The 25,379-nt window shown below is 36.2% G+C and overlaps 1 protein-coding gene across 3 annotated transcripts in view; it reads right to left on the reverse strand.

Moving 5' to 3' along the window:
• IPO11 (importin 11) overlaps positions 1–25,379 on the reverse strand; it is a 209,479-nt gene that overhangs the window by 124,815 nt on the left and 59,285 nt on the right. For all 3 annotated transcript variants that reach the window (XM_032404353.1, XM_032404355.1, XM_032404354.1), the window contains 8 exons: positions 23,937–24,007; positions 21,357–21,549; positions 20,545–20,697; positions 19,126–19,169; positions 17,167–17,257; positions 14,920–14,967; positions 14,015–14,120; positions 10,935–11,061 (listed from right to left, as the gene is read on the reverse strand). In XM_032404353.1, coding sequence (XP_032260244.1) covers positions 10,935–11,061; positions 14,015–14,120; positions 14,920–14,967; positions 17,167–17,257; positions 19,126–19,169; positions 20,545–20,697; positions 21,357–21,549; positions 23,937–24,007 — 833 coding nt within the window. The remainder of the gene's footprint in view (positions 1–10,934; positions 11,062–14,014; positions 14,121–14,919; positions 14,968–17,166; positions 17,258–19,125; positions 19,170–20,544; positions 20,698–21,356; positions 21,550–23,936; positions 24,008–25,379) is intronic.

Raw genomic sequence — 25,379 nt, forward strand, 5'->3', positions numbered from 1 at the left:
TAAAGTCAAGATCATTCGATTACACTATTTGATGTATTTCTCCTGAAATACATGTGTAAAGTAAGTTTCCTGAAAGGATAAAAATCATGTTCAATTTATTCATCTCCTTTTAAGAAAAAAAATTCTAAAGCTCATTTTACTCTAAAAAATTGAGATATAACTGACACATAACATTGTATTAATTTCAGGTTAAAGCTCATTTTCATATATTCTAAGCACCAGACATACCAGTGTAAACCTAAAACTGACTACAGGAAACTTACTCAAGTTTCCTTTCTTCTGGTTTTAGAGTGGCCTAATAATCTGATGTCTCAAACACAGATTTTTATTGATATTTCCTTTGGAAATTATATTTACTGAATGTAACTGAAAATTCATTCTGTGAAGACACAGACTACCCCCAGAGTTTAAAATCTATAGCAGTGTTTTTGAGGCACAAATAATGGACAAACAAAAAAACAAAATCAAAATGGTAAGACAGAATGAGTGGCAGAAATGGGAGAACCATGAAAGGCGCAAGAATGGAAAAAATTTCAATGCACCCTTAAAATACGTCTGCCCGATCCCAGCTGTACCTCTACACTCAGGGTTTGCTGCAGTTCTGTACATGCCACTAAAAGTCTGTTCTTAACACCATTAACTGCCTTTCCTTCTTGAAAATTTGCTGTTTCTACAGTGGTAGTCAGCCTGCCCATAAAAATGTCCATTTCTTTGCTTGAGAGACAATCCCACCACCTTACTTCCAAACTATAAATATTCTGGTTGCACCCAAATTCACATTTCACATAGCCTTTTATAAAGGTGAAAGAGTATGCCAATGCTAATTTTTTAGTAGCTTACTGCTCGTGGTATTGAAGGCTGCATAAATAACTGAAGTTAAACTTGCAAAAAAAAATTTGTAATTTCCAAAATTTAAAGACATAACTGGCTCAAAGGCCTTACAAATCAAAAATGCTTAGTATATTAATCAAATATTCTGGTTAGTAATCATCTGGGGTAGTACAAAAAGAAGGTTCTCCTCACCTAAAATTTAGTCACTCTAATTCACTATAGTGAATAGCACTACAGTAATAGCATAGTGTATAGCACTGTTGTCCTTATAAAAAAATAACAAAAATGGAACCACAGTTCCTATCACATTCAAAAATAAATTCTAGATAAAGAACCAAGGGTAAAGAAAGGGATTAAACAATGAACAAAAAGAACAAAACAGAAATCTGATTGCACTAAAATTAAAAACCTTTGCTCAATAAAAACACAACAGAATGAGAGTGGAAAGATAGCGATTCAACTGCATTTGGAAGGCTTTACTTCTTCAATATTCGAAATATTTACGGAAAATTATTACAATGAAAATATGGACACTGGGGAGCGAGCATATAGGTACTTGTTGTGTTAGTCACTGAATTTTTCCTTTTCTTTGATATAATTCTTTTTTTTTTTTAAAGACTGTATTTATTTGACAGAGAGAGACACAGTGAGAGAGGGAACACAAGCAGGGGGAGTGGGAGAGGGAGAAGCAGGCTTCCCGCTGAGCAGGGAGCCCAATGTGGGGCTCGATCTCAGGACCCTGGGATCATAACCTGAGCCAAAGGCAGACGCTTAACAGCTGAGCCACCCAGGCGCCCCTGGCCTCTGGTATTCTAAGATTTATGGGGCCCTGTACTATCTGAAGAAGTTGCTTTCTCCAGTTGCTGCACTATTTCTACTCTGTCATAGCCAGTCTTAAAAATAATATGACCATAAGATTTGGAAGCCACACAACCACAGTTGCTCAAGATTAAATCTATCCCAACACCGAAACAGCAATACTCAAGCAAGAGAATATAGATTATGAAAGCCAGAGAACATTCTGATCCATTAATATCTATCTACCTACCTACCTACCTACCTATCCACACATGCATGTGTACATGTATGTATATATGTCTGTATGTTTGTACGCTGCTGTCTATGCATGTATGTGTCTGAAGTGTCTTCCGTCATTAGCCAGCATTTCTCACAAGTTGAAATAAAAGTAGTATATCCTATATATATCAAAAGGCCAAAGTGTGCAACATTAACTTGGTACCTTACTAAACACAGTCTTTTGTTTGTTTATTTTAAAGCTGAGAAGTTTTTTTTTTTGATGTAGTGTTCCATGATTCATTGTTTGCATATAACACCCAGTGCTCCATTCAGTACGTGCCCTCCTTAATATCCATCACCAGGCTAACCCATGCCCCCACCCCCCTCCCCTCTAGAACCCTCAGTTTGTTTCTCAGAGTCCACATTCTCTCATGGTTCATCTACCCCTCCGATTCCCCCCTTCACTTTTCCTCTCCTACTTTTTTTTTTTTTTTAACATAAAATGTATTATTTGTTTCAGAGGTACAGGTCTGTAATTCATCAGTCTTACACAATTCACAGCGCTCACCACAGCACATACCCTCCCCAATGTCTATCACCCAGCCACCCCATCCCTCCCACCCCCCACCACTCCAGCAACCCTCAGTTTGTTTCCTGAGATTAAGAATTCCTCATATCAGTGAGATCATATGATACATGTCTTTCTCTGATTGACTTATTTCGCTTAGCATAATACCCTCTAGTACCATCCACATCATTGCAAATGGCAAGATTTCGGTTTTTTGATGGCTGCATAATATTCCATTGTATATATATCACCACATCTTCTTCATCCATTCATCTCTTGATGGACATCTTGGCTCTTTCCACAGTTTGGTCATTGTGGACATTGCTGCGATAAACAATGGGGTGCACATACCCTTTAGGATCACTACAGTTGTATCTTTGGGGTAAATACCCAGGAGTGCAATTGCTGGGTCGTAGGGTAGCTCTATTTTCAACTTTCTGAGGAACCTCCATACTGTTTTCCAGAGTGGCTGCAACAGCTTGCATTCCCACTGACAGTCTTACTAAACACAGTCTTAAGAAGTAGTAACAAGGACAGGGGGGAAAGATGGCGGCGGAGTAGGGGACCCTATTTCAACTGGTCCCCGGAATTGAGCTGGATATCTACCAGACCACTCTGAGCACCCACGAAATCAGCCTGAGATATAAGAAGATCTGGATCTCTACAAAGAGAATATCGCAGGCGGTTGGTTTTGAGGTTCGAAGCGGGGAGCCGTGATTCCACGGGCAGATATCGGAGGATAAACAGCAGCGGGAGGGTGCCTGGCCGTGGGGATCCTACACCTCCGGTGAGCGAAAGCCTAGCTCGCTCGGGACAGGCACAGACTCGCAGACCGGTAGCGGCGGGGAAAGGACTTTAGGGCAGCCCCCGGGGCAGAAACCCGGAGCAGCGGGGTCGCGCCTGCGAACTGCAGCCCCCGGGACGGAAACCCGGAGCGGCGGGGTCGCACATGCGAACTGGGAGCGTCTGGCAGTTTTAGAAGCACAAAGGGCAGAGACGAGCCCCGACCTGGAGGCAGGATTGGGGGCGCTGCGGAGGGGTGCACAACCCAGGACTGCAGTTTATAGCAGCACGGACAGAAACGGAGACGGTGTGGCCTGGAGAGCTCACTGAAGAACAGACTGCGGTCTCTCTGCTCTGAGGCAGAGGGTTGGAAACGGTCTCTTCTGCTCTGACTCACAGAAGGGAAAGCCGCCAGAGAACAAAAGCCCCAAAGACTGATTCCCACTGAGCCCATCCCCCGCCACAGGAGGGCAGGGCAACTCCGCCCAAACAGGGTTGCCTGAGTAACAGCGCGGCAGGCCCCTCCCGCAGAAGACAGGCTGGGAAAACAAGAGGCCAGCAACCCTAAGGTCCCAAGAAAACAGGTGCATCTTGCTTGGGTTCTGGTCAATAATTTGGACTCTATACATTCCCTCAAACACCCATCAACAGAATGACCAGGAGGAGGAGCCCCCAAAATAGAAAAGACTCCGAGATTATGACTTATGCTGCAGATTTACAAATGGATGCAGATATAACCAAGATGTCAGAGATGGAATTCAGGCGAGCAATTGTGAAGACAATGGCTAGAATGGAGAAATCAATTAATGGCAACATAGAGTCTCTAAGGGCAGAAATGAAAGCTGAATTGGCAGAAGTTAAAAATGCTATCAGTGAGATCCAATCCAATCTAGATAATCTAACAGCTAGAGTAACTGAGGCAGAAGAGCGAATAAGCGACCTGGAAGACAATATAATAGATAAAAAGGGAAAAGAGGAGGCCAGGAAAAAAAAACTCAGAATCCATGAAAATAGAATCAGAGAAATAAGTGACACCATGAAGCGTTCCAATGTCAGAATAATTGGGATCCCGGAGGGAGCGGAGAGAGAGAGAGGACTAGAAGATGTATTTGAGCAAATCGCAGATGAGAACTTCCCTAATCTGGGGAATGAAACAAACATTCGCGTCCTAGAGGCAGAGAGGACCCCTCCCAAGATCAAGGAAAACAGGCCAACACCCTGGCATGTAATAGTGAAACTTGCAAATCTTAGAACCAAGGAAACCATCTTAAGGGCAGTTAGGGGGAAGAGATTCCTTACGTACAGAGGGAGGAACATCAGAATAACGTCAGACCTATCCACAGAGACCTGGCAAGCCAGAAAGGCCTGGCAAGACATATTCAGGGTACTAAATGAGAAGAACATGCAGCCAAGAATACTTTATCCAGCAAGGCTGTCATTTAGAATGGATGGAAAGATGCAGAGCTTCCATGACCGGCAGAAACTGAAAGAATATGTGACCACTAAGCCGGCCCTGCAAGAAATATTAAGGGGGGTTCTATAAAAGGAGAAAGACCCCAAGAGTGATCTACAACAGAAATTTACAGGGACAATCTATAAAAACAATGTCTTCACAGGCAACATGATGACAATTAATTCGTATCTTTCAATAATCACTCTCAACGTGAATGCCCTCAACACTCCCATAAAACGGCACAGGGTTGCAGACTGGATAAAAAGACAGGACCCATCCATATGCTGCCTACAAGAGACTCATTCTGAACCTAAAGATACATCCAGACTGAAAGTGAAGGGATAGAGATCCATCTTCCATGCCAAGAGACCTCAAAAGAAAGCTGAGGTAGCAATTCTTATATCAGACAAATTAGATTTTAAACTAAAGTCTGTAATTAGAGACACAGAAGGACACTATATCATTCTTAAAGGGTCTATCCAACAAGAAGATCTAACAATTCTAAGTATCTATGCCCCCAACATGGGAGCAGCCATCTACATAAGCCAACTGTTAACCAAAATAAAGAGTCATATTGATAACAGTACGTTAATTGTAGGAGACCTCAATACTCCACTCTCAGCAATGGACAGATCATCTAAGCGGAAAATCAACAAGGAAACAAGAGCTTTGAATGATACATTGGACCAGATGGACCTCATAGATATTTACAGAACATTCCACCCTAAAACAACAGAATACTCATTCTTCTCGAGTGCACATGGAACTTTCTCCAGAATAGACCACATACTGGGTCACAAATCAGGTCTCAACCGATACCAAAAGATTGAGATTATTCCCTGCATATTCTCAGACCACAATGCTCTAAAATTGGAACTCAATCACAAGAAAAAATTTGGAAGAAATTCAAACACTTGGAAGCTAAAGACCACTCTGCTCAAGAATGTCTGGGTCAACCAGGAAATCAAAGAAGAACTTAAACAATTCATGGAAATCAATGAGAACGAAAACACATCGGTCCAAAACCTATGGGATACTGCAAAGGCGGTCCTAAGGGGGAAATACACAGCCATCCAAGCCTCACTCAAAAAAATAGAAAAATCCCGAATTCACCAACTCTACACCTTAAAGAACTAGAGAAAAGCAACAAATGACGCCTAAGGCACGCATTAGAAGAGAAATAATTAAAATTAGAGCAGAAATCAATGAATTAGAAACCAGAAACACAGTAGATCAGATCAACAAAACTAGAAGTTGGTTCTTTGAAAGAATTAACAAGATCGATAAACCACCGGCCAGACTTATCCAAAAGAAAAGAGAAAGGACCCAAATTAATAAAATTATGAATGAAAGGGGAGAGATCACGACTAACACCAAGGAAATAGAAACAATTATTAGAAATTATTATCAACAACTATATGCCAATAAACTGAGCAATCTGGATGAAATGGAGGCCTTCCTGGAAACCTATAAGCTGCCAAGACTGAAACAGGAAGAAATTGACAACCTGAATAGGACAATAACCAGGAACGAGATTGAAGCAGTGATCAAAACCTCCCCAAAAACAAGAGTCCAGGGCCTGATGGATTCCCTGGGGAATTCTACCAAACATTCAAAGAAGAAATAATACCTATTCTACTGAAGCTGTTTCAAAAAATAGAAACAGAAGGAAAACTTCCAAACTCATTCTATGAGGTCAGCATTACCTTAATCCCCAGACCAGGCAAAGACCCCATCAAAAAGGAGAACTTAAGACTGATATCCCTGATGAATATGGATTCCAAAATCCTCAACAAAATCCTAGCTAATAGGATCCAACAATACATTAAAAGGATCATCCACCACGACCAAGTGGGATTTATCCCCAGGATGCAAGGGTGGTTCAACATTCGCAAATCAATCAATGTGATAGAACACATTAATAAGAGGAGGGAGAAGAACCATATGGTCCTCTCAATTGATGCAGAAAAAGCATTTGACAAAATAAAACATCCTTTCCTGATTAAAACTCTCCAGAGTATAGGGATAGAGGGAACATTCAAGTTCATAAAATCCATCTATGAAAAACCCACAGCGAATATCATCCTCAATGGGGAAAAGCTAAGAGCCTTTCCCTTAAGATCAGGAACACGTCAAGGATGCCCACTCTCGCCACTATTGTTCAACATAGTATTAGAAGTCCTAGCAACAGCAATCAGACAACAAAAAGAAATAAAAGGTATTCAAATTGGCAAAGAAGAAGTCAAACTCTCTCTTTTCGCAGACGACATGATACTTTATGTGGAACACCCAAAAGACTCCACCCCCAAATGACGAAAACTCATACTGCAATTCAGTAATGTGGCAGGATACAAAATCAATGCACAGAAATCAGTTGCTTTCTTATACACTAACAACGCAACTATAGAAAGAGAAATTAGAGAAACGATTCCATTTACAATAGCACCAAAAACCGTAAGATACCTCGGAATAAACCTAACCAAAGAGGTAAAGGATCTATACTCTAGGAACTACAAAACACTCATGAAAGATATTGAAGAAGACATAAAAAGATGGAAAAATATTCCATGCTCATGGATCGGAAGAATAAACATTGTTAAAATGTCTATGCTACCCAGAGCAATCTATACCTTCAATGCCATCCCGATCAAAATTCCAACGACATTTTTCAAAGTGCTGGAACAAACAATCCTAAAACTTGTATGGAATCAGAAAAGACCCCGAATCGCCAAGGAAATGTTGAAAAAGAAAAACAAAGCTGGAGGCATCACGTTGCCCGATTTCAAGCTATATTACAAAGCTGTGATCACCAAGACAGCGTGGTACTGGCACAAAAACAGACATATAGACCAATGGAACAGAATAGAGAACCCAGATATGGACCCTCAACTCTATGGTCAAATAATCTTTGACAAAGCAGGAAAAAAACATGCAATGGAAAAAAGACAGTCTCTTCAATACATGGTGCTGGGAAAATTGGACAACCATATGCAGAAAAATGAAATTTGACCATTCTCTAATACCATTCACAAAGATAAACTCAAAGTGGCTGAAAGACCTCAATATGAGACAGGAATCCATCAAAATCCTAGAAATACATAGGCAGTAACCTCTTTGACATCATCCACAGCAACTTCTTTCAAGATACATCTCCAAAAGCTAGTAAAACAAAAGCAAAAATGAACTTTTGGGACTTCATCAAGATAAAAAGCTTCTGCACAGCAAAGGAAACAGTCAACAAAACAAAGAGGCAACCCACAGAATGGGAGAAGATATTTGCAAATGACACTAAAGATAAAGGGCTGGTATCCAAGATCTATAAAGAACTTCTCAAACTCAACACCCAAAAAAACAAATAATCAAGTCAAAAAGTGGGCAGAAGGGCGCCTGGGTGGCTCAGTTGGTTAAGCGACTGCCTTCGGCTCAGGTCATGATCCTGCAGTCCCTGGATCGAGTCCCGCATCGGGCTCCCTGCTCGGCAGGGAGTCTGCTTCTCCCTCTGACCCTCCCTCCTCTCATGTGCTCTCTCTCTCATACTCTCTCTCTCAAATAAAAAAAAAAAGTGGGCAGAAAATATGAAAAGACACTTCTCTGAAGAAGACATACAAATGGCTAACAGACACATGAAAAAATATTCATCATCATTAGCCATCAGGGAAATCCAAATCAAAACCACATTGAGATACCACCTTACACCAGTTAGAATGGCAAAAATGGACAGGGAAAGAAACAACAAATGTTGGAGAGGTTGTGGAGAAAGGGGAACGCTCTTACACTGTTGGTGGGAATGCAAGTTGGTACAGCCACTTTGGAAAACAGTGTGGAGGTTCCTCAAAAATTTAAAAATAGAGCTACCCTATGACCCAGCAATTGCACTCCTGGGTATTTACCCCAAAGACACAGATGTAGTGAAAAGAAGGGCCATATGCACCCCAATGTTCATAGCAGCAATGTCCACAATAGCCAAACTGTGGAAAGAGCCGAGATGCCCTTCAACAGATGGATGAATAAAGAAGATGTGGTCCATATATACAATGGAATATTACTCAGCCGTCAGAAAGGATGAATACCCAACTTTTACATCAACATGGATGGGACTGGAGGAGATTATGCTAAGTGAAATAAGTCAAGCAGAGAAAGTCAATTATCATATGGTTTCACTTATTTGTGGAACATAAGGAATAGCATGGAGGACATTAGGAGAAGGAAGGGAAAAATGGGCGGGGGGGAATTGGAGGGAGAGATGAACCATGAGAGACTGTGGACTCTAAGAAACAAACAGGGTTTTAGAGGGGAAAGGGGAGGGGGATTGGTTAACCTGGTGATGGATATTAAGGAGGGCACGTACTGCATGGAGCACGGGGTGTTATACAGAAACAATGGATCGTGGATCACCACATCAAAAACCAATGATGTATTGTATGGTGACTAACATAACATAATAAAATTTAAAAAAAGAAGTAATAACAAAATAATGGTGGCAGGATAAAACAACTGTAGAAGATGTAAAAATGAGAGGAAATCACCTGAAGATATACAGGAAAAGGGCAAGAGCTGAATCTACAGCAGCATTTCCTCTGACTATATCTCTTGGATATTACTTTATTGTCATCTTGGATAATCACAATGCAGATGTACATTTTAAAGGTTCTGATCAGTCCTAAAGTAAAGAGGACTACTGGAATATTTAGCCCAGTGTTTTCCAAATTACCTGGCCATGAAACCCTTTTGCTCCAGTAATACTTGTTCGTATATGATTAATGATCCACTTTTAAAGTGCAGAACTAAATAGCTCATTTTTCTCTTTCTCTCTGAATTGATTAAAAATGAGTACAAGATCCAAAAAATTTCTCTATTTCCCAAAGAAAACTTAGCTGAAATTTAATCCTTTTGTAACACTTCCATAAAACATTTAATGTCTCTCTCTGATACCTCTGACAGAAGAGTAAATAATGTTTCCAAATGAGAAAACAAAAATTTAAATCTTGTATTTTATTTTAAAGCTATTACAAATGTAAACTCAATCCAGCAAATAATAATCTCAGAAACAGCTAGGCTTTATTAATAAACTTCTAAGAATTTAAACATGGTAAAATAAAACTGGATTCCCTTTTAACTTCCCATGTTTAAAATATTTAATAATTACAGCATGATATTTAGAGTAAATTCTCCATTATTTACACAAAGTAGATAATGCTTAAGTAAAAAATCCAAAGATCAGTTCTATTTGCCTTTTGAATATATTGAGCTTCTACACTAGGTTTACCTTTCTAATTATGTTTTCCTTCACTGAATATTAAAAGTAGTTTATGTTATCATGGTACACATGTGAAAACAAGAAAAGTATGGCCCAAATCTTTGCTGAAAAACAGGGTTATCGGATGTGTTCAAAAATTTTTTAAAAGGAGTATACCAAGAAATGATTAAACAAGAAATTAGCCTAATTCGGAGGGGGGATGTGAGAAATCACTTAATTTTATGTGAAAATAATTTGAAACTCAGGAAAAGACAACTAAACTCAATCTTTTCAAGACTATGCTGGAATCAGATCTAAGCCCAGGACAAAGAAAATGTATAGTAAGTCATGAATATATTCACTCGAGCATAAAATAAAGCACCCCGGGGGCGGGGGGGCGGGGAGGAGACTATTCTACACGATGTGGAATTTCTTAAAAAACAAACAAATAAAAACAACTCTTTAAGTAACTGACCTAAATATTAAGGCAGCAAACATACTTCTTTTAAGGGAATAAAGCAACAAAGAAGCCATTATCAAGTTTTCAGTAAGAAAAAAAAAAATCAAGAATAATATATCAACACTATAAATAAAAAGTCTGAAAGGAAACAATTCTAAAGGCTAAAAAAAACACAAATACACACCAAAAAACCCTCCAAAAATGAGAGACAAAGAATCAACAACAGTAAGGATGAAAGTGATTATGGCATAACCCCAAATGTGAGAACATAAAATCTATCTTGAATTAAGGAAAAAAAACAAGAAGGCTATAAAAGGATCTTAAAACACTGTCTTATTCTCACTAAAAAATTATAAATTTTAGAAAGGTAGAGTTTAGTTAATTTTTTTCACTGATTACTGATGGGAAGGGCAAATAATAATCAAAGGACTTCCTTCCTTCGAATCAAACTGTTCACACCAAGGAACAGCTACAACAGTGAAAGGCCACCAACGTTTTGAAGATATAAAAACCATGTCTGAATCTGAAGTTTAACATAGGTTAAACTCGTTTTAAAAAAAAGTCTTAAAACACTGAAGGAACATACCACTAAGTCTTGATCTTGAAGCAAATTACAAATTGCCTCATATAACATGGGTCTTAAGTCAGACTTGAATTTCACAGAAATCCACTGACCGATGAGCCAAATCACCCTGCGTCGCAATGGCTTATACCTGGATAAGGAAAAATCATGAAATTTAAATGATAAATATTTTACAAAGCCTATTTCATTTAGTATATTTCATCATTTAAATTTTAAATATAGTAAAGAAGCAATCTGTATTTTTTATATAAAAGCATAAAAGCTACTTCTAAACATACCACAGTATAAATACTAACAATAAAAGTTCTGATCTACAAAAATTGAAAATTCATAGGCAGATATACTGCAAATCTAATTACTTTAAAGAACTGTAACATAAATATGTACATAAAAACAAGTCCATTTCTGTTCCTCAAGTAACCAAAAACAGTTAATCTGAAAAGGCATAAGCAGCTAATGTCCCAAACCTAAGGCTGAAGAGGCCCTAAAAAAGTAGTAATAAGGGAATTCCTGTATTCAATTTTCTAAATCCAATTGTTTATCTTACAAAGATTGTTTTCCAGAACACTGTGAGAGATTTATACATTTACATAAAATACTCAGTAAATAATAAATAATAAATAAAATACTCAGGTTTCTACACTGATTTTAGGTAAATTCTCTAATTTTTTAAGAAGTGCCCTATTACAGAATGTGACTCATATTATCAAAATAATGATTTACTTTTTAAAAGCTGTAAAACATTTGCAGTAGCATGTATACACATTTCTTTCTCTATTACCATCTTTGCTAAAGGCAATGAAGTTTCTTTAGGCAAGGAGAAAAACCATAAAGCTATAAACAACTATGTATAAGAATTCCACCCACAAAGTCTCTTCTTGATACTATATAAATTTTAGTAGTGAGATGATAATTGTTTCAGGGTATAAATGGAATATGCTAATGAATACACCACATTTTTTAGGAAATTACAAAATTATAGGATGATCAAGCATACAGAAAGAATTGCTCATTAAAGATGCAAAAAAATGTGTTTAAGTACTCCCTGCCCTCAAAAAGTTTATCTCACCTAAAATAATTAAAGAATGCAAAGTTATATAATAGGATTTCAGAAAAGGGATAGAAAAGAGTGGGTACGAAGAAATGGGATTTGAACAGCCTTTAAGATAAACAGTATTTTGGGCAGAAAACTGAAAAAATACCATTTCAAGGAACAGGGACTGTTTAAACAAAGTCACAGAGGTGGAAGTAAACAAGACTTGTGTACACAGTGTAGTGGAGAACCCACAGAACTATCAGTTCTGAACCGAGATCTCGGAGATTGCTATACTCAACATTCCACTCCAGATAAAGAGAATGAAGCTCAGAAAGGTCAAATCTTAAATTCACTTAGATCACAGTCACTTCTAAAATTGGAGGATAGTTTGTTCCTCAAAATGTGCTCCCTGGACCAGCAGCATCATCATCCTGGAAGCATGATGAAATCACACAGTCTGACCCAGACCCTAACACATAACCTAAATCAGAATGTGTATCTTAACAAGATTGCCAACAGATTCAGATGCACATTAAACTTTGAGAAATGCTGGTCTAGATCAGCTTGATTCAGAAGAAACATAATGCAAGCCAAATATGCAATTTTAAATCTGTTAGCACCCACATTAAAATAAATAAAAAGCAGGTGAAATTTTAACATTTTTATTTATCTCAGTATATGCAAAATATTATCATTTCAACATGGAATCAATACATATTTTACACTCTTCAGTTTTTCGATTTAAATTTTAGTTAATTAAAATTAAAGTCATTTCCTCAGTTGCATTAGGTACAATTCAAGCACTCAACAGCCATATGTAGCAGCTACTGTACTGGACAACACAGATCGAGAGTAAATAGCCTCCAGGGTTTAAGGACAATCAAACCACACAGTGTGTTCCCACTAAAGGCACATGTAGCTACCTGCTGAAGGTTTTCTCTGCATCAAAGGCTCTCTAGCTTACTGTTGGCAGAGTCACAGTCCATCTTACCACAGACTTTATAGGACATGGCAAATTCGCGGCCACTGAAAATATTCACTGACTGAATAGGTAAATAGCTATTTACTAGTCAAAAATATTTTTTTCGTTTTTTTTTTTTTTTAATTTCAAGTTTTTATTTAAATTCTACTCAGTTAACATATAGTGTGATATTGGTTTTGGAGGGGTCAAAATTACTTTTGAATCATCTCCAACTCTACAATTCCCCAGCTCTCAAGGTTTATATAGAAGCCTTCTAGTCATTCATTAACGCAGTCAAAAAAATGTTACCTGATCTATGACTACATGCTAGGCATTCTGACAGGCACCACATCTACAGAAATAAATCAACAGAAATGCACAATTCAAAACAAGAACAAAGTCTCTTGGAATTTTTAAGTCTCTAATTCTAAACTAAGAAAAAAATTATAAAAACTCTGAAAGATCTTTACCCTTCCGTTTCATCCGTTCAGTACCTAAAATTAGTCAAGTGCCTAAAAGTATATGAAACATAAGAATTCTAAACATCAGGTAGCTCTGTACTACTGAATGGGGCAACCCAATACAAGCCTAAAGTGCATCCAAATGCTTTCTGCCATGGTGTCTCTCCATCCTATCTACCCTCTCCCAGACTTGCAGTATGCTATGTGTGATCCCAAGGCATTCAGTCGGTCACCCTTCACAGTTACTATTTGTGTCTGACTACTTCTTACACCAGGCCTAGCCCCGGCTAAGTCTCCAACTGGCTTTCTTGTGTACACAATTTTTTTCTAGAATCCAGGTATCTCCATATTTCCCTTACCTTTGTATAAAATTTCCTCCTGCAAACTATCTTATCTAACATCAAATACTTCATACATGTTACAATTCACAGTTAAAGTAAAAAAACATAACCAACTTTATTTTTCAACTCTAAGAGACACAAGTCTTATTCTATACTAGATATGATCAGCTAAGTCATACCATTAACTTTTTAAAAATTTTAAGCAATTTTAATGCCTTCCTATCTTCATCACAAAATTAATAAGGTAAATTAAGTGTATTATTAACACAAAGTTTCATACTTGCCTATTATGAATGACTTGTAATTCTGGAAGAAGTTGGTTTTTAAACCACTGATCAAAATCAACACTGTCAAACAGCTCATAAGCCGCTAATCCAACAGCATTATACACTACAAAGAAGATTTGAGAAAAAAAATTTTAATTTCAGATGCTGGGCCCAATGTTAAGTGTCTTATATAAGAAACTAATCCTGAGGGATACTTTAAAACATGTAATATGCTAATAAAGGGAAATTTACAATGTTAATCAGAGACATTATTTAAACAGACATTGTAGATTCATTATTTAAGTTACTTTACACTGTTTTTCCTAAATACTCTTTAGTGCTTTCAAACAGAAAGCTACATTCATTTAAACATATTCAAGTCAAATTATAAAAATTATAAAATAACATCTGCTTCTAAATGGACACAATATTTTATGATCTGGTCCTTACCTACCTCTCTCCAGCCTCATCTCTCACCACAACCCTTTACACTCTATGTTCCAATTAAACCAAACTACTCCCAGTTCAAAACTTAACTGTTCTTGCTCCTCTTCCCTTCAAATTTTTGTACATACTGCTCCTTCTGCCTGGAACTCTCTTCTCACATAGCCCCTCCCCTTGTTAACTCCCACTGATCCTGGTGTTCTCATATTATACTTCTTTAGGAGCCTTTCCCTACACACACCCACACTACCTTGTGGTTTCCCAATGGACTACCTAACTGCCACCTACTTTAACATTAATCACTGGTACTATGCTATAATCAATTGTCTGCTTACTTAGCTATCTCCCCCACCAGACAGTTCCTATATTTTAGGTATCCCTGTATCCCAATCTTCCAGCTTAACACCCGCCACAAAGCAGACATCCCAAACATTATTACTGAAGAAATAATATTTCTAAATCGGTTTAGTTTAACATACCAGCATCTTTGATTAATAGTGCATTCATATCTTCCACATTAGTGGGTCCTGAAAACATAAGTATCAGCAAAGGTAAATAAAACTAGTTTTTAAAAGATATTTTATTTCAACTCAATTTACTAGTTTATCATTTCAGTTTAGCATAATAAATTTCATGATATTAAATATACATACAGGCATAAAGGGAAAGCCCAGATTTTGTTATCATCACCATTAGAGAGGACAGGTACAAAATGTAAAGCCATATTACAATTTTAAAAATCATTATAACATATTTGAAAAATGTCACGTCAAGCAACAATCCAAACAAACATATGCCACAGATCGCTAACTAGTGTATAATACCTTATATACCCTGATTTAAAAGAGAACTCTTAAAAGAAAAAATAAAAAGATGAATCCCTCAAAAGAAAAACAAACCAACAGAAAAGAAAAAGCATAGGCCATTCACACAAGAAGCTCTAAACATAATAAACAAACCAGGTCATGACAGTACATTAAAAGATGGCAACAAAAGAAAAAGTGCAGACAGAAAGTGAGAGCCATCATGTCAGGTGGAAACTTCTGAATAAAAAGTTGGCAGTCTCCTACCACTGTCCAGAAAGGAGAGTGTCATGGTTAAGCCGTGAAAAATACAGTTTCCTTAGTAAGTCTATTTCTTTAGAATAGAAAGATTTCTAACAAGTTTATCAAAGCACTCTTCTGCTGTTAAATATGAATTTTTAAGCTCACTACTTTAAGAAGCTGGAATAAGTACAGCCCTAAATAAGCCAACTGCTCCACAACTGGAAAGATAACTAAACTCTGAAACCACTGAAATCCTTACCACCACACAACTTATCAGAGTGTAACCTAAATAGCTTATCCACTTTCCTACAGTGGTTTAAAAAAATAATAATAAATAGAAGAAAATGGAAATGATGTTCTAAGCTCAAAAGAAAAAGTAACTGAAGCAGTACAAATATAACCAACTTTAAGAATCAGTAATCCTACATTAATTAATAAATAATTGTAACTTAAAAATCAATCCATATGAAAATACAAGTAACACTAAAATTATCTTCACAGATGAACAAAGTAAAACCTGACAGTTTTTTCCCTTGGTTTATAACTTAAGAACATTCTTTAGGTTTCTCAGAGAACAAAAGCCTGAAAAGTAAGCTGCCCGCTCACTACCACAAACAAGATCAAGCATCTCCTTCCCTACAGAAGCTTCTCTTGCTATTATTTTCTTATATCAACACCTGCTCAATCCCTGGTCCCTTACTATGTAATTTCTGCCCCAACATTTCAAATAACCCATTGTCTCAGAAGATTCCACGGCCTTCTGCCTCTTCCATCACTGGACACTTCTAATAATGTGCTCTTCTCTCCAGGATTCACTCCCATATTGTTCCTCACACCTCTGCAAGAGTTTCTGACCTGGCTTTTTTTTCTACAGGACCTTCATCTTTTCATATGCCTGAAGGTGAACATCTTGGGTTCTCTCCTTGAGCTTGCTTTTGTCTCCCAAGGCCCTTTACACACACACTCTAAAAGTAAAACTCTATCTCCAAGCACTACTAATAACAGCCTCCCTGTCATTAAGACTCAAGTTCAGGATCATGTCCGTCACTCTCCCTTGCCCAGCACAGTCAGTCAGTCACCACAAGTCAATCAACAAACAGTTACTGAGAGTACCAGACACTGGGAATAATGTGTGAACAAAACAGATGTGATCACTGCCCCTCTTCCTGGAATTTACAATATAGTAGAAAAGTCAGAAATGATAAATTACAGTTGATATTACTTATGCACAATCTGCTATTAGCAATCAAGTACCAGAAAGTTCACACCATCATTCTCTCTCTTAAATCCATTATCTTCTTTCCATTCCCACTGCCACCATCCTGAGCCTAACATTTGTCATTTTGACCTTTTCTCCCACTACTTTCACAACACACTCCAGGTAGACCACTTCTCCACGCAGTATACCTGACTGCCTACTATTTTGCTTATGCTGCTAGTATGCTTACGAGAGCAAAATCCAACTATCATGTTCAATGGCCTATCTCAAGGCCGCCTTTGTCAGTTGCCCATTCTTGTTCTCTACCCTGAAAGCCATCCCTTCAGAAAAGAACACATTCGGGTCTTCCTCAGATTCCCATCTATTATATGGTGTAGGAAAAAATGCATTGCACATGGGAAGCAGGCACTCAAAACTATTTTAACTGAACATGGATTAATAAGGTATAAAATATACTTCACCTTGAAGTGTCTGCATCATTTCTAGAAGTACAGGAGTAAGAGTCTGATTATATTCATGGAATATATCTATAAATAGTACTTCAGTGCAAGGCTGGAGAGGAAAGAAACCCAATTTTCTAGTGAAAACAATGGTATATTGTATTGATCAATTCTACAATAAAGCAAAGAATACTCATTCTTAAAATCATAAAACTCCAAAAATGTTTCCAATTCTTGATGTTTTTACATAAAGTAGATTACAATTGTTGTAGATACACTGGGAAAGAAAAATTATAATTTGATTCCTAACACACAGAAAGTTTATTTTACTATTTCAATCATTTGGCATTAGGCATTCAAAAAGTAAAACTCCAGAGAGAAAATAACTTATTTTTAATTAACAGTTTTTTAAATTAAAAAAAGCAATCTAAAGCCACATTCATTTGCAGATTCAGTACTATAAATGACTATGCAGGAACTAATTCGTTAAAAATTATGTATTTTTCTTAGCAATGACACAATAAGTAACAACTGCAACTCAGGAATTCAATTCACCACATAAAACAGTATTTTTTTTTTTAATTAACATATAATGTATTATTTGTTTCAGGGGTACAGGTCTGTGATTCATGAGTCTTACACAATTCACAGTGCTCACCATAGCACACACTCCCTCCATGTCCATCACCTAGCCACCCCATCCTTCCCACCCAACGAATAGTATTTCTTTTAACAGACACAAACAGTAACAGAAGTCAGTGTTAGCTACTTAATAAGAATGATTCATTTTGGTTCTTAGAAGTACAAAACCATCACATTAATACAAAGGAATTATGAATTTTGAAGGTAACATGCTTTATGTTTTAAAACAAATCTTACACACATACTGAAATATGTATAGATGAAATGATATGTCACCTCAAATACCTACTTCAAAATAATCCAAGTTGGGGTTGGGAGGTAGTCATATGAAATAAGATTAGCCATGAGTCGGTAACTAATAAACATGGGTTTTGGAATATACAAGGGCTCATGATATTATTCTATTTTTTAATATGTTTGAAATTTTCCATAAAGCAAAGTTTTTAAAAATTAAAGCAGTTAATTTTTTAAAAAAATTTAAAGCACTAATAATTTCTCTATCTCTGGTTTTCTATGTAAGCTTACAAAACTAAAAACATTAACGTATATTCTTAGAAAAATAATAGTGTAAATTACGTAAACACAACTTTTCACACACAAAAAATAGTTAGAAGGCTACATTTGATTAATTTTCCTCAAATATTGGCCATATCAAAAAAATGTGTGCTTAGAAAAGCATTCTAGAAAGCATTCTAAAGGGGCACCTGGGTGGCTCAGTTGTTAAGTGTCTGCCTTCAGCTCAGGTCATGATCCCAGGTCCTGGGATCGAGCCCCACATCGGGCTCCCCGCTCCGCAGGAAGCCTGCTTCTCCCTCTCCCACTCCCCCTGCTTGTGTTCCCTCTCTCGCTGTGTCTCTCTCTGTCAAACAAATAAATAAAATCTTAAAAAAAAAAAAAAAGAAAGAAAGAAAGCATTCTAAAATTAAAAGCAGTGGGTTGGTCTCAGAATCACATTTGGTGGTACAAGAAATAACATATCAAAAAAAGCTTCAAAATTACTGAAATACTTTGGGGGGGGGTGGGAATCATTCTAGCCAAAGAGAAGTAGTTTTCATTTTCAAAAACATTTCCTATTTCTGCACTGACAATTACTTTTCCATCAATGTGACTGCAAAATGCAGAAAAATTCAGTTTGCAAACCCCAAACTGAACAACAAAAATTTAGGTTAAAGTTCATAATTTAATTAAGTACTTTCTTCTCAGATACAGATTCCTACAATTATATTTCCTATTTGTCTGGTTTAATGCTTGGAATCTTCAACAAAATATCATTCTCTACTAAGAGTTATAGAAGCATTAAGTATTTCCCTATCAATTTTTTTTTCAATCAATACTTACCCTCAAACTGTATTTCCAAGAATCTCCTCCTGTTTCTTCCACTGCTGCAATTAAAAATACGACAAAAGATGCTCACCATGCAATAATGGTGTTTCCAAAGTTTCATTTTGGAATACAAAGATTTTAAATAATGTCAGTCTATTTCCATGAATGGTTTTAAACATAACACTGAAAGCAAATCCTTGGGAACACAGGCCTTACACAGACCTCTTTACTATACACTATAGATCACATCTGTGTATGGGAGTCTCCCATCAAGTGCTTACATAAGCATTCTCACTTTCGTTAAAAATTCTCTATGGAGGAAAGCTCAAAGGGCTTTGTCACTTCCAGAGTAAGTGATATCACCTGACTTGCACACAGTAAGCACTCGAATATAACTACAATCCTGAGATTATTTCATTTCAATATAACAACATTTTATAAGTTAAAATAATTAGTAACATTTTCAAAAATGTTCTATATTTAAATTTTTTTAAAAAGTAAAATACTTCAGGGACTTGTACAAATCTAAGAATTCAGTGTGTCATATGTCATATTATACTATTATATCCACTGCATAAAGAAAGCCATATGAAACTTAAGATTTTAGCTAAGAGAAAAAGCAAAAACAAAATAGGATACATATAGTGTAATGCTGTATTTCCTAAATGAACTAAAATTATTTTTAAATAACAAAAAGAGGGCGAAGACAAGTCTTCCAAAATATCTGAGGCATTCTTAAAATCTTAGGAAACGTATGAATAGAACTACACAAAGTCACCCAGTCAAAGGGATGAGGAGAGCCTAAAATTTAGCCTATGTCTGAGGACGGCTTAAGTAAAACACAGGCACTTTATTCACACACAGGTACTTTATTCACACACAGGTACTTTATTAGACACATAATTTCTTGATTTTCTGTAGCAAGGACCTTGCTTTTATTCTATTATTAAAATTCAAACAGATAAAAAAGATCTCCCAGAAAAACATTTTAAGCATCAAAAAATTCACCTTAAAATTAAAATTTAAGTAGGTGATCTATTCAGCAATTCAGTAATTTTCCAAATTTCTTTTTGAAATAGAAATGTCTACTAATAAAAAATAAGATGGAATGAATCACAAAGTACAAACTGACCTGAGAACAGAGACAGGTAGTTTATTTTATACTTTTGTTTTAAACTATATATCATATGTTCATAGGAATATCTAAAAATTTTAAAAGGTATCTTTCTGGAGAAAACTCCATGTATTTGAAAAAATCATTCATTTTCTGCTTCTCAATTTGTTCTAACAGATAACAACCTTTTAAAAGCCAAGATTCTCAGATCAGAAGTGCTATATTAAAACACAATGTTGTTATGCCTATCGTTCAAATAGATGATACGTATTTAGGGAAGGAGGAGAAAAGCCAGGCGAAACTGAAAAACTGATTCTTACTAAAGCCTTCTGGGTCTTCTTCCCACATTGTCAGTTCCTCTTCAGTTAGCAGAAAATAATGAGAGACTAATCTTCTACATATCTCTGTCAAAGTGGGATATGTGAAGAATGCCATCTTAATCTTATGAGCTTCTAGAGTTTCAGGGCTGCTATCTAGAAAAATAAAATTTCCAAGTTAATCATACAAAGATTCTACCAAAGTTGGATTATGTAACTTCAATAAATTTAAAAATACACTCTTGGGGGAGAAGATAAAGTGGTGTATAAATTCTCATTTTTCTTAAGGGCAAATTTCAAAGACATTTCTTTATTCACACCACACACATCAGTCTTGCAGCTGTCCTCCCACTACAGCCTGTACATCCCCGTGCTGTATTATCACACCATATGGGAGTGACTTAGATACGTATGTCTTTCCCTCTCCTACAAGAACTCCTCATTCATCTTGGTATACATGCACATGAATGCAATCCAATGTCTAGAAGTAACCTCACTGAAGTCAGAGAAAAATTTTAATTGTACAAATAAATTCAGCTTACAACATGAACTGCAGTGGTTATTGGAGTACTTAATTCTTAAAGTCCCAAGCCTTCAATTGACCTTTTATTGTGCTACAAAAGATAGTTTACTAAATGCATTATATGGCTTTTAAAGCTGGCACTCACATATTAAAGTCTCTAATCCTCACCTCTATTTCATGTCCAAGCAACATTTTATTTTTCACACTTAAGTAAATGAATTTCAAATACATAAAAATAGCAATTACTTCACATTTGAAATAATGGGGGAAAAAACTGCCAGTAAGGCATTACCTTCAAAATTTTTGGATGGCTTATAAGCATAATTTTTAACAATCATCTTAATAAGATTCATGCATTGAACAATGAATCGTTCGAATGTAACGCCTTCACCAACTTCCGTAAATACATAGCTTACAGAAAATTCCAGTGATCTCTGAATTAGAGGAGTAAATGAAAACGGATGCTGATCCAAGAAGTCCAAAAGCTATAAAGAAAAAAATTAAATTTTCTCCAAGTTCATATAGGAATATAATCATCCATAAGTACATCTTATAACTTTGCTAATATACATCTGGCAAGATTTGAACCTTGGTGGAGAATCTACATACATGTAGTTTTCCATGTAATACACGTGCAACTGATTTCATGGGATACATCCTATAATGTGGGTAATGTCAGATTGTATCTCATGACAAGAAATTTCTATTATTTCTAGTCCAGGGTCCAAAATAGACCCACTTCATACTTAATTCAGTAACAATGGGTAAATATGAAACAAAAAGTGTGTATACAAAAGACAGGACTTTAAAAAGTAATAAAGGCAAAAAGTGAAACTACATTTCAATTACCAGTTGATGAGGTACATTTCTTCTTTACAAAAGAATTCTGGCTAACAAATGCCAACAAAATAATAGAATGCCATCATTCTGTAACCCCTTATCAAACAACAGATGTAGGCATGATCATTAATAGCTTCTAAAATAATCAACAGGGAAAGGCTGCTGAGGAACTTTATAATGGCTAGCTCTCCCTCAGCACTGAAGATAGACACTGTATCTCCTGATGTGATGCAATACGAAATACACAATACTCTTGTAAAGTACTCTTGCCATCCTTGCCCTCCTCCACAAAATAAAGTCTGAATATGATCAAGCCTCTATATCTAACTACAAATTTATAAGAGAAATGGGAAGAGGAAAGGTATAGAGACAAAGGAACATGGTAAGTAACACAACAGGATGGAGAGAGCCAAATGCAAACAGGAAAAGCCCTAGAAGGAAATTATCTATTACCTCGACAAATAGATAGCAACAACAACAAAAAAAGAGAACTGACACTACTGAATCCCAATTCCAACAAAACAACTATAAAAATTGAGAAAAATCTGGGGCGCCTGAGTGGCTCAGTTGTTAAGCGCCTGCCTTCGGCTCAGGTCATGATCCCAGGGTCCTGGGATCGAGCCCCCGAGCCCCGCATCAGGCTCCCTGCTCCGCAGGAGGCCTGCTTCTCCCTCTCCCACTCCCTCTGCTTGTGTTGCCTCTTTCGCTGTGTCTCTCTCTGTCAAATAAATAAATAAAATCTTTAAAAAAAAATAAAAATAAAAATAAAAATTGAGAAAAATCTAAAAACTGGCTAAATAGAGGATAATAAAAAGTCATTCCTACTTTTTAAATGTGTTAGATTGGTTACTTTAAACCCCTAATCACTTAAAGATATATATTCAAATATTTATAGATAATACTAATAGGATATCTGAGATTTGCTTTTTAAAAACCAGCAAGGAGGGGAGGGAGAGGAAGTATACAGATAAAACAGCTAACTTTCAACATATGTTGATAATTCCTGAAGCTAAGGGATGACCTCAAGGGGACTCAAATATGTTTGAAATGTTCCAATTTGTAAAGCTTTAATAAAGCCAGACATTATAAATGTGAATTTCATAAATGAAATTATTTATGAACACTGCACAGATCCACTGACTAACCACATCATGGCATTTTACTTTGCTTTGTGTTTTTTTTGGTTTTTAACTTAAACTACCTGAGTCAATTTCCTGCTGGCTCTTGGAAGATTAGGTAGGCTTTTGCTGTTGAGGCTATTTAGAACCTAACTGTGGGAAATAAGGAGAATTGAAACTAAAGGTACTGCAACTTAACCAAAGACGTAAGAACAGCTCATTTCTACTCCTTTTTTCTACTCCCAGGGGAACAGACAACCTTAATCCTATTAATGAAGCTTCAGGAAAAAAGGGAAAATAGGCTACAAGTTTAGATACTGCCACCTCTCTTCAATGACCGGTTTTAGTGCAATGCAGTCCTCAAACCAGGTCTTCCCAACTCTATGTACTTCTCTCAACCATCCCCAGGCCAAAATTTCATAAAAATCAGTTTCTATAAAACTTTGTTTTATCAGAAATTTATACACATTGCCTAGCACAAGTGCACCCATATAATTCTATTCAAAAGATGTTTCATATTGACGATGATAATCTGTCATTCTGAATACAGTGACTTCCTGATATTACACTGCCTGTTACATATGACCTAGTTCCTGCTCAGCTGCAACTGGTACCTTCTTTATCTCTGCTTTTATCCAGTAGGCTTGAGAATAAGAAACTTCAGAGGAATGAACTTCTCTAATATTAGGATTTTTTTTTACAATACAGTGACTTATAACTGATATATGGCATATAAATTTAATTATTACATGCATGCTAAATACTTCAAAATAGTTTTTTTTAACTTTGCTATAAATAGTCAGAAAATAACTTACTTCACATTAAAGAATGTATGCTTACATCATTCTCCTTCTTAAATCTGAGTACATGTATTTTATTTAAGAAAACATACTTAAAATAAAAAGAAAACTTACCACTTTAGTAAAAAGAATGATGGTCTTTTCCAATCTATCTCTACATACGTTATCTGTACCTATATTTCTACCTGTTAAAAATACAATTCAAATATTAGTACAAGTTTATAATACTCCATTAATTCACAATCAAAACAATGACAAAACTTTTCACAAAAATAGTCAAGATATATTTTTGTACGTTTTGCATTAAAATTCATTACTGTGCTTTCCCAACTCTAAAAAATTAATCATCAAGTTTTTAAAAAGATTTACAAGTACTTAACAGACACAGTCATCCCCAGTACCATGTTTCACAAAATTAATCCTAAAATACAAACTGAGCTCATGTTAAAGTAAAAGGGAAGTAGCAATTTTATCCATGAATTACCAATCACATTTTCAAAATCTAAATTAGTCAGAGTTGAAATTTACAAGCAAAATAGGTAAAAACAAAGCATTCAAAGAGTAACATACTCATTATTTTTCCTGCATTTTCTGACCATTTTCTTCAGAAAATTTCCCTGGCATAATTAATTAATTTTGTATATTCAGAATAGTGTCCACCAGTCCATCAACTACTCCCTATAATCATACTCTTCTGAATCATCTCATCATTTACAACATTCTCCTTTCCTGGGAGGACTCCTATTCTTCCCTTTGCTTTTCCACAGGGTGACCAGAGAAAATGACCATTTTCATAAAAGTAAACTACTTTATATAAATTGTCTTATTCATCTTTGCATGTACAGTACCCAGAACAGTACCTGGCAAAAGACTCAACAATGTTTTTACTAAGCTGAAAATGACTCACATGAAACAATCAACAACTCCCTAAAAGTGAGTACACTAAAATATCTTCTCAGACAATTAAGTCCCCAAGTACACACGTACGTAAATGTACACAAACACACACAGGATGTACACATGTGTATGTGCGCATGCAAGCACATGCGTGTGTATTCTGTGTTTGTAGGTGTGTATGTTGAGTAAAGGTGCTTACAATCACAGGGAAAAGGATAACAAACAGACAATGAGTATATTGTAACACAAATATATATGCTAAATTCTCTTGTGTGTAGTGGATGAGAGAAGGCCCTAAAGATAAGCCAGTGAAGATTAATATACAAGGGATTTACAAAATTAAAGTACCATTTAAGGTAATTTATATCATACCCACATGTAAAATGAACTAAAAAAGACAGAACCTATACAAAGTCTAAGGGGCATGTAGCACAGGAGCTACATTTAATGAGTATTAAATACATGACTGCTGTGGATATATGCATGGAAAAGAGCAGTAGCAGTAAAAATATCTACAAAGAAACAGGACACAAAACAGATTTAAAAAAAAAAGTTTCCGCAATACTCAGGACAAGAGAGGTGTATGAAGACAAAGTGAGCTCCCAATGCAACCTCAAAGGATTAATGATCAAGATGCAAGAGGTTAGCCTTTTCAGATAC

Source organism: Phoca vitulina, unplaced genomic scaffold, assembly GCF_004348235.1.
Source record: "Phoca vitulina isolate PV1807 unplaced genomic scaffold, GSC_HSeal_1.0 scaffold6, whole genome shotgun sequence".
NCBI classification, from domain to species: domain Eukaryota; kingdom Metazoa; phylum Chordata; class Mammalia; order Carnivora; family Phocidae; genus Phoca; species Phoca vitulina.